This window comes from Elaeis guineensis, chromosome 10, assembly GCF_000442705.2.
Source record: "Elaeis guineensis isolate ETL-2024a chromosome 10, EG11, whole genome shotgun sequence".
NCBI classification, from domain to species: Eukaryota; Viridiplantae; Streptophyta; class Magnoliopsida; order Arecales; family Arecaceae; genus Elaeis; species Elaeis guineensis.
This window is the reverse complement of record NC_026002.2, coordinates 7,980,184-7,990,744: the sequence shown is the minus strand read 5'-3', so window position 1 is coordinate 7,990,744 and position 10,561 is coordinate 7,980,184. Positions and strand designations below refer to the sequence as shown.

General features: G+C 31.6%; 1 protein-coding gene across 1 annotated transcript in view; it reads right to left on the bottom strand.

Moving 5' to 3' along the window:
• Window positions 1–1,486, bottom strand: part of LOC105053413 (GDP-mannose 3,5-epimerase 2) — an 8,657-nt gene extending 7,171 nt beyond the window's left edge. The window contains exon 1 of the mRNA XM_010934547.4: window positions 1,287–1,486. Coding sequence (XP_010932849.2) covers window positions 1,287–1,450 — 164 coding nt within the window. The 5' untranslated portion in view covers window positions 1,451–1,486. The remainder of the gene's footprint in view (window positions 1–1,286) is intronic.
• Between the last annotated feature and the right edge of the window lie 9,075 nt (window positions 1,487–10,561).

Genomic DNA, 10,561 nt, shown 5'->3' with positions numbered 1-10,561 from the left:
GCTTTAGTAGAGCAAAGTGTACTAGCAAAAATATATGCAACAAGTCCATATAAGAATTGTATCGAAGAATAAGAATGAAATAAAAGCAGAGTTAACTAATACGACATGAGCTTATGCAAGCCTCATAGCAAAACCAGAGTAAATTTCGACAGGAGAAACAAAAATGCCAATTATATCTTTTTACATTAGGAGCCATATCATATATCATAAAGTAAAGCACACTCCATGCATCATGAACCAATTATAGACTCGAACCAATTAACAAAACCACCTGAATCATAAAGAAACAAATCACCCACCAAATCCAAATCAAATTAGAAATAAATTCAATAAATACTCAAAATCAGTTTTTGCCATTCATGCAACTATCATCTAATTTCTAGTCAAAGTAACAAACAACATAATACATATTATATAAACAACAAATTAGATGATAAATCAATCAGAGGATATGTTCAGTGGGAAAGGATAGAAGTCCCAGTCATTCTTAACGCAGATCATGCACAAGTACAGAACATGCAAGGTCATCAAAATACAGCTTTAGCGCCAAAAAATAAATAAATAAGAGAGAGATATATAGCATGGGAGGAGAAAGAATGATTAACTTTTCTATTAAATATGATCAATGGATTTCAGGGAAAATCTAACAGAGAATTTCCAACCTATATCTTAGAAAAACATAAAGAATTTTAAAACAAGAAAAAGAAATATTACCCAAATTCAAAAAAAAAAAACAGAGGTTTGGGACTTTCTCTCGGTATCAACCAGAGAAAACAAAAAAGAAAGAAACAGAGCATTAACCGTTTAGCAGCCCAATAATTTAAACCGACACAAACAAATTTTATGAGAAATTCATGGAAAATACCAACCTAAATCTTCTCCCAATGCACACGTGTTTTTCTAAAGTCTCTTCCCCCTTTTTCGATTTTTTTCTCAGTTGCCACCCACCCCCTCAAAAAAAAAAACACAGACACAACTAACCATTTAGCTCTAAAAAAATCAATTTATAATGCCACCAAAGACTAACCCAGCCCAAAATTCAAAACCGAGATAAAAAAAATATAATAAAAAAATCAACAGGAAAAACCAAAATCAAATCTTTACATTCTCATTCTACCAAACACGAAGACTCCTTAGATTCCCCAATCCTAAACATGGGAAAGAATTTAAAAAAAAAAAAAGAAATTGGAAAAAAAACCATTTTGATCTTTGTCAACAAATAAACCCATCGTCACGAAATCTCCTCTTCAATGCATTGAAACCTAGAGAGGTCGAAACCGCCTTACCTTCGAGAGATGGAGTGGAATACAGAGAGCTGGGGACGACAGACAGCGGCGCACAGGGATCTAAGGCACCTGGAGCCCCTCAGCCCTCTCTTCTGGCCTTTATATGTGTGCGGTTTAAGTAATAAAAATATATAAAAAATGTTTAAATGGCAGCCTTTTTGCATTCTCCAAATATTTATTATTATATTCTCTCTCCTCTTCTCTCTCCAAAGTCAGACTTTTAGGGTTTTTTTTATTTTTAAACAAAAAATCACTTCCTCCCTCAACATTTAAGGTAATTACAGATTCCTTTCCGACATTTCCAGAATATATACCCCACGACTCCATTTTTATTAAACTCCTACTAATATTTTTTTATTAAATAAATTAATAAATTTATTAGTATCATCGCTATCTAATATATTTGAATCTTGAAATATCTTATATTTTTATTTTAATAATTTTTATTTTTTAAATTTTAATATTTTTGATTGACGGTGGGTTACATGTATATTTTCAAAATATTAATCGTAAGAGTGTAAATAAATCGGATTAGATCGGATCATGACCCTATCCAATCCAATTATTTAATCGAATCTGGATATTGAATCCAAACCCAATCCAATAGGATATTATATCGAGTCGAGTTAGATCTATGATCAAATTTCTTATGAGTCATTTGGATTGGATCGGATCCAGTCTATATATAATTCAGCCCCAATTTATGAAATATGGATTCGATATGTGTTTGGATCGGATCTGAGTCAACATAGAATTGTCTTAATAGTGACAATGATTTTTTAGCTCAATATGAGTTTCAATCATTTCTTTTTCATGAGGATTTTAGCTTGGTACTTAGATTGGGATATTGGTATAAAGAAAAATTTGAGAACAAAAAATATGATTCTCTTATCGATTAACATCATAAGATCATCAAATTAGATGATTGCTAGTTTCATTGAAATCTATCCTTTTCAAGAAAAGAAAGTGTGAGGTTAATCTTGTGGCGGCAATCTATAGATCAAAGATAATAAATTTTATATATTATAAAAATGAGTGGAGGCTCAAAAATCAGTTAAAAGTGATGATGACTCATGGTGGCATAATAGAAATAGTTGATGTGGATTGAATTAACTTTCTTGAAGTTTGGATTGCATGACTATGAAATATAATATGTTAGAACCTAGTTGCCTTACTAAATTATATTGGAATGGCAGAGTACAAAAATCTTAAGAATAATATAAATTAATAAATATAAATGGAAGTAAACAAGATATGTTACTATTTTTTGTGTACAATTGGTCATTATGTTGATAATTATACCTTTCGATTATTTTTTAATCTAAAAATTTTGAAAAATTATCTTACTCTAAGGTTCGAGATCAAGTATTATGTATTGAAGCTATATTTACAGTTTTTAGGATAATATTTAACATGCTGGTATATATAGACTACTAGTGATTTCATTGTTTCATCTATATTGCCCATAATTCAATAGTAAAATACAAAATTATGAGAGCTTCAAAGAGATTTAGGTTGAGTTGGGAGATGCCATTATTTGGTTGAGTATTCAAATTTCATATTGAGTTTAAATTGGATCGAATCATTTATCTTAAGATCCAAATCAACTTAAAAATCTCCATGGATCGAGTCAGGATTCAGTAAACTCATATCCGACCTAAAAAATAGAACATATCTAATTTTAAAATCCAATCCAACTCTACGGATCCATTATGATAGTTAGAGTTGGATCTATGCAGGTCACGTCAGGTTGGATCACGAGTCAACCTGATCCACATGCATTCTTAGTTTGATGGGATCATACGTAATTATCCCAAATCTTGATAAAGGTCAAGATAATTTATATTTTATATTTTTGTATGGACTTTGTTTCCTTGAGAGACTAGAATGGACAGCTGATGGTGACACCTCATTTGGTCCACACAGCACAAATGCAGCAATCCCATTGTAATTCGCTCTCCCAGTGATACAAACAATCATAATTTATTCAATTTAGAATATTTAGCGATTGGTTATTCTACGAAATAGTTGACATTGCAATAAATTATTTAGCATCAAATATCCAAAAAAATCTATTGCATGGAACCATTGATATCATTACATGTAATCATAATACAAATAAACTATATAAAAGAGCGAAAAGATCATATCAAGTGCAAAACTGCTTATTTGATAACTCCATGATCAACTAAATCCTATGTTTGGTATGTAAATGCAACACCACTGTGTTACTCTTTCTTATCACATAAATATCTTTTGGTATCTAATATTATGATACCGTAGCTCTTTCGACCTTTCGGTTACTTGGTCACGTGAATTCTACATATTAAGTTAATTATATAAAAATTATGCCCAAATTACTCTTTAATAATCAAGTGCAATGTAGCATGTAGAGTAAAATTAAAAAAATATATATATCCAACACAAAAAGGAAAAAATATTATAATTGTCTATGAAATAAAAATATAAAATTTATCATGGTAAAATATATGAGTAAAATAAAAATATATTTGTCAAATCAAATATGGGATAAAATTAAGTCATGACTCATGGGACTCCTGAAATTACATGGGCTGGGTCAGCAGCGGGTGCGCTTGAGGGCTGGCTCTGGACGCCGCAATGAATCCAAACGACGCGTTGTCACCGATATGCTGGTGGGCCCCATCTCCGGCGGTCCATTCCGCACTCGTGGTGGGGTCCACTCTCTTTGGTCGCAATTCGCTTTCTCAAAGCAAAGAAAACGTGTTTCAAGAGTCTCCATTGGCCTTTGGATTCTCTGACGAGAGAGACTCCGAGGTTCCATCCAAAAAGGTGCTGCTATCGGAGACACCGTGCTCGGTTTGGATGCCCTCAAAACTAAACGGGATCCGAGTCCGCGGAAGAAATTTGTGGAATCCCATGAAGTCAAGCGGCCAAAATCGGAGATGGAGGGAGTTAAAAAAAGGACGTTGAAATGAAGGAAATTGCTGCCGCACGAGTTAGACCAGAAAGTTGAGAGTCGGCAGATGACTTGGACAAAAAGATGGGGTGGGTTGCACCTTGAGGTGGAGAGTTGATTTGAAGAATGGAACACTGAAGAGTGAACTCAGGTGGAGGCTCACTCAATAATACCAGCCGACTTGAAATGAGACAAAAGAAGTCTCCTTACCAAAACTTATCTGATGGGATACCTTCCGATGTCGAGTGAAACAGAGGAGTGAGAGGAGGTAAGAGTTTTCAGAAGGAGAGAGTGGAGAGAAGAACTTATTTGGGGATCCTTTGATCTCTTCTTTATATAAGATGAGATTGATGTCTATCATGGAGATTAACAGGACGTACAATAACTGCTGAGTAATGATTCACGCATTACGCACTATTGTACCAATGATATAATAATAGCCCGACAGATTATGATTATGTTTTTAATGGATATTAATTATCCTTAAACGGATTTCAACAGGAGATATATGGCTTTTCTCCGATGCTTGATCGGATCAGAATGACACCTCGGCTGGCACCAAGGTAAAGCATTTTGGACGATACCATCGTCAAGTACTTTGGACAATATTAAGATCAGGTTGACAAATATTCTCCATTTCACAAATAATGATATGATAATATTGGATGGAAAGAAGAAATATGAGCTAGATTTTTTTTCTTGCAGAAGACTTTTCAATTTTTTTAATAGGAGCACTTTATAAGTGATATTAACAATCATTATTATTCTATAAAATATTTTCTATTTTAAAATTATAAACTAACATTCTTTTTTTAAGAAATAACATACATGTTTTTCAGTATTTTTATATGATGATCGTATATAATACATAATTTTCGTTGGGCAAAGTTGTTGGTAGTTAGTTATCTGGCATGTACTTTTTTTTTTTTTTTTATCTAGCATGTACTTGGGTCACTCAATCCATGCTTGCAAAGACCTAACGAAGCACACATTTGATTTAGGCCACAAGCTTTGGGCCATAGACGAACCCAACAGAATCACTATAACCAAAGACCAACCTCTACCTAGTCGGTTCGATGGCCCAACTAAGCAAATTAACCAGCAAATGCAATACTTGATTGTTAATCAGTCATATATGTTATGGATGTAAATACCCAAATCAAGAGAAAAGAAAAGGAATTCCATAATGTGATTCTTTTAGATAATGTTGTATTTCTATCTCAATCCCAGACTTCATATCATATGAACTAATGAAATTATTAATTACTATTGATGCCAAAATCCTATCCGATTATGATGACTTAAAGAGCTTGGTTAATTCATAAAGAGATACTAATCTACAAATAAAAGAAGAGAAAAACTCGTCGGATTGGCTTCGACCGCCCTTCGATGCCTAAGCTGAGAAGGACTCTGGAATAACAACAGTAAAAAGAAAATATAAGAGTCGTATAGAATATTGCCTTATTTTGGTCAGCTTGATTCTAGTTGGCCTTTACCTCCCTTTCTCAGGTCGATTATTTTATCTCAGCCTTTTCAACCTGATCTTAGGCATTTTAGCCTTTGGGAGCTTAGCCCTATGCTTCTCACCTTGGCCTTCTAAGATTAGCTCTAGGAGCTTGACATTTGAGAGCTCTGCCTCGATTTTCATATCTTGGTCTTTTATCTCGTCTTTAGTCTTCTCCACCTCAGTCCTGACTGTCACCTCAGCCTTGATAGCTCATAGACCTACTGACTTCGAATTAGAAAGAAGAGGAGAATGATGGATGAGGGCTTGAGAGTTTCTCATCATGAGAGTATTGAACTGTGGGAGTTTCTCATTTTGAGAACATATCTTTGAGGGATCTTTTGGTCTTCTTTATATAGGTGAGAGAGCATAGATTTGTTATACTTGGATGTGGAAATCAAAGGATGAGCCATTACTCTTTTCTTATCTAGATCCCTTTATTTATAGTTATAGAGCTGTAACTATCTAGAATTTAAATCTATTTGAAATTTGTTGTCACATGTCCATCTACCAGAGACAAGTTGAGATTTGGGAATCAAACAAATTATCATCACATAGCATATCACGAAGACTCATTCCCATTTTGGACTTATATAATGTACTCCAACAGAACCACGGGCCCTAATTCTTATCCTATAGCATCTAGAATCCCCTCAAACTAATCTGTTCCATTGACGCCCAATGTGTTTGATACATCTCGAAATTGATCACAGCCGACATGGCAAACCAACCAATATAAGTTTGTCAAGCAGCCACAAGCCAATCAATATGAGCCCACCATGCGGCTGACCTTAGAGGCATGCCGAGAGCCTTTCGAATTTCAAACTTCTCCCAACTGACAATAGTTCATGATGATCACAAACCTTTTTCTTAACCGCAAGATGTGCAAGTAATTCAGTTGGGTGAGACAACCTAGCATGATCTTTGAGTAAGATGCACGATTTTATTACCAAAAATAGCTAGCACAAATGTTTGATTTGCTCATGATGGATGCTAACTCTCACCTTTATAAATCAAGCTTAAGGGACCCTCAAAGTAAGTTCTCTAAACTCCTCTAAGTTCTGTAGGCTCTATCTAGACCCTCTGACATTGCCATTCTGTTCTATCTAAAATGGATCCAACCCGATTCGAATGACCTATTAGATCAAAAATTTTGACCTTGGACCTAATTCAATTTGATCTGATCTTCTACTAGGTCAGGTCTAGATTCAATATTAGGATCCGATCAAAGAATTAGATTAGATCGGAATCACTCATGATTTGATTTGATTAGATCGGAATTAGATTTGATTTGATCGGAATCACTCATTTGCACCCGTAATAATAACTTCATGAGCACCACCTTCAAATCAATTAGTTTCTATATTGGTTGATGTCATCATAGCTATCTATCAAATGCTTCTCTATAGTAAATATATCACTAGTATATTACCTGCACAATGCATCAGATTTATTTTTTATTTAAAAAATATATAATTTTAAATTAATATTTTTACTCATTATATAAGTATTTAGAGAATAATATATATATTATTATTATATAAATTTTTTATTTTTTATAGATATAGTTATTATTTTTTAATAAAATATCATACTATTAATGCATTAATATATTATTTTATCAATATATCACTTTTATTAATTTTTAATGTATTAATATCATATTACATAATCATCTTCTATTTTCTTCTAAATTACAAAAAGACTGTCAAGATAAATTTTTACAATTATTTTTCTCTTAAAATAGTAGCCCGATCAGACAAATAATATCTTTTTTCTTATTTATGCATATATTATTATTTTTAATAAAATATTTTTTCAGATATTATTTTTTACTAAAAAATATGTTACGTGCGAGAAGGCCACCATCCAACACTTTCAAGTTTCTCCACTGGTAGTTGATTATAATCCTCTTTGGGCATTAAGATGGGTATATATTTATAATTTTAAAGGTATTAAAAAGAGAAGGGATGACAAAAAATTTTAAAAATTGAGATAGGTACAGATTTATAACAATACATGTGCGAAGGGAGCTGAATCGTTTAAAGGTATTAAAAAGAAAAAGGATGACTAAAAATTTTAAAAATTGAGATAGGTACAGATTTATAACAATATATGTGCGAAAGGAGCTAAATCGCTTAAATGGTGGACAATCAAGCCCTTAAAAAGTTGCATGACTAAATAATCCCATTCATAAAAAATATTTATATGCTTGTGAGGATTTTTCAGTTATAAGGAAAAGAGGAGGGGGAGGAGAAAAAAATTGAGATTTGAGAAGATGTATACAATTCGATTGGCTCTTGAGAAGTGGAGGGGAGAAGAGACAATTTCTAAAAAATGAAAAGGAGACTTTTTATTTGGTTAGAGTTTTAAGAAGAGAGAGAATTAAAAAAAAAAATTATAGGAAGATACTTTTCATATTTCATGAAAAGTGAAAACCTATGGGAGAGGTAGATTTTAGAACTTTCCATGAGATGAAAATTGATGATGCTTTTTCTTTTCAAAAATATCTTTTAAGATTCATAGCTAAGATTTTATAAAATATCAATGGATGATTAGGATAAAATATTGAATAGTCATATATATCAATGTCTCCATATCAATATTATCTTAATATTTATTTGAATATAACATAATATTTATATTGATATTATAATTTTTATTATATTTTAATATTTATACTAATATAATATTTATATTAATATATTAATATTAATATTTATATAATATTATATTTATATCTATATTAATAAAATTATTATATTAAAATATTAATATTTATTAGTATTATATTAATATAATAAATTATTATGATTTAATATTATATTATAATATATTAATAATATATTAATATTAATATAAATATAATATTATTATTTATATAAAATTTAGGAGTAAAAAAGTATGGTCTTATATTTATTAAGGATATAATAGGTGTTTTTATAATTTTTTCAAGAAAATTAGTGCTCAACCAAACATAAATTACTTTGCAATAAGTTATATTTCTATGATCAACCAAATATGTCAAAATCTTATTGTCAAAAAATAATTTTCGAAAAAATATTTTTTTAGAAAATTATTTTTTTTAAAAAAAAATTTTCCATAAACCAGACGAATCTATAGATTTAATCGGAAGGGAGCTAAAACGCTAGATGGTGGAAAATCAAGCCCTTGGAAAGTTGCATTACAAATATATCCCATTCAAAAAAAAATATTTATGCACTCACGAGAGCTTTTCGGTCATAGAAAAAGATTTGCTTGTTTAAATTTAAATGCCATGGTGCTCATACACCTCCTTTTGCACATTTATAATGTGGAGACCATCTGAAATCTTGGATAATTTTCTCTCCCTTGACGTTAGAGACTTTGGATCCATCTCAAGATGTTATAGCTTTTGATCAAAAAATAATTTTAATAAAATTCATATTTTGATGTCAAAAGCTATTATGAGATAAAGTAGTTTTTTATTTGATTGTCATATCCTAAAACTATTTTGAAACTGTAGAAATAATTTGACAGACTCCAAAGCCACTTTTGAATGACAAAATAATCAAAAATGATAAATATATAAAATAATTTTAAAATTATTTGGATATAAAATTTATTATTTTATATATTTTTTGTATATTTTTTTTAAAGTTATCCATTGACTTTCTTATTTTTTCTAAATTATCTTTCTGTCACTAGACGGATGGATATGAGAGGACATTAATCAAAGAAAGAGTCTTGGCACATAAAAAAGTCGACAAAAAAGAATGTAATGTCGATGAAGATGAGAAGAGGTTAATATGAAGAAAAAAAGTATAAAAAAATAGACAAAAATGAAGAGAGGAGAGGAGATAGATAATCGTAAAAGTCAAAAAAAAATTAGATGTAGGTGGATATAAGAGAAGATTAATCGAAGATGTGAATAGAGATAAGATGAGATTAATCTGAAAAAAGAAAGAGTCCTGATAGACAAGAAAGTCGAATAAAAAGAGATTAATAATCAAAAAGATGAAAGGAGATTAATAATTCTAGAAGGAACATATATGGGGATGATAGAAGATTAATAATCTTAAAAATTAAAAAAATAGGACATAGATGGTGATGAGAAGAGATTAATAATCTGAAAAAAAATGTAGATGCAGATGAAAGAAGATTAATCTGAAGAAAAAAAAAGTTCTGATAGACAATAAAATGAGAAAAAGAGATGTACAAGAGGTATTGAGAAAGTAACACGTAAATTTAAAAAAAAAAAGAAAAATAACTTTCCACAAATATGATAGAATTATTTTTGGATTGCAGCCAAATACTCAAAATTTTACTTTTATAATCGAATTATTTTTGACAATTACAAATGCATCTCCAAATATACACTAAGTGAAAATTTATTAACAATGTTTGTCCCAACCATTTGCATCCCTTAAACTTCCTTTTGCTCATTGTCATCCTCCCAATTGATGGTAGCCACCAGTCTCCTTATGAAAGCCTTCGCCGCCTCCACTTCCTTAGTGAAGCCCTCGCCCAGCTCGTTGGAGACTGCGACAGCCACTTTATTGAAAGCCTCCACCCATGAGAACTCACTGAAGTTGCTGATCCTAGTGAGATCTCCCTTTCCGCTCCCATGAGATCTCTCACTAAAGGTACTTCTATGGCGTAGATTGCCTTGCAAAAGATGGAGATCTAATTGTGAGGGGATCTCGGGGGCAAGAGATCTAAATATCATGCTAGGTGAGGAGAGTAGGTGGAGCGCAAGAGAGTGGGCAAGAGATCTTACCATGGGGGATCCGATTTGGTGATGGCATCACGAGCGAGTAAGGGCATTAAGGGGCGATAGGAGCTCAAGGGCAA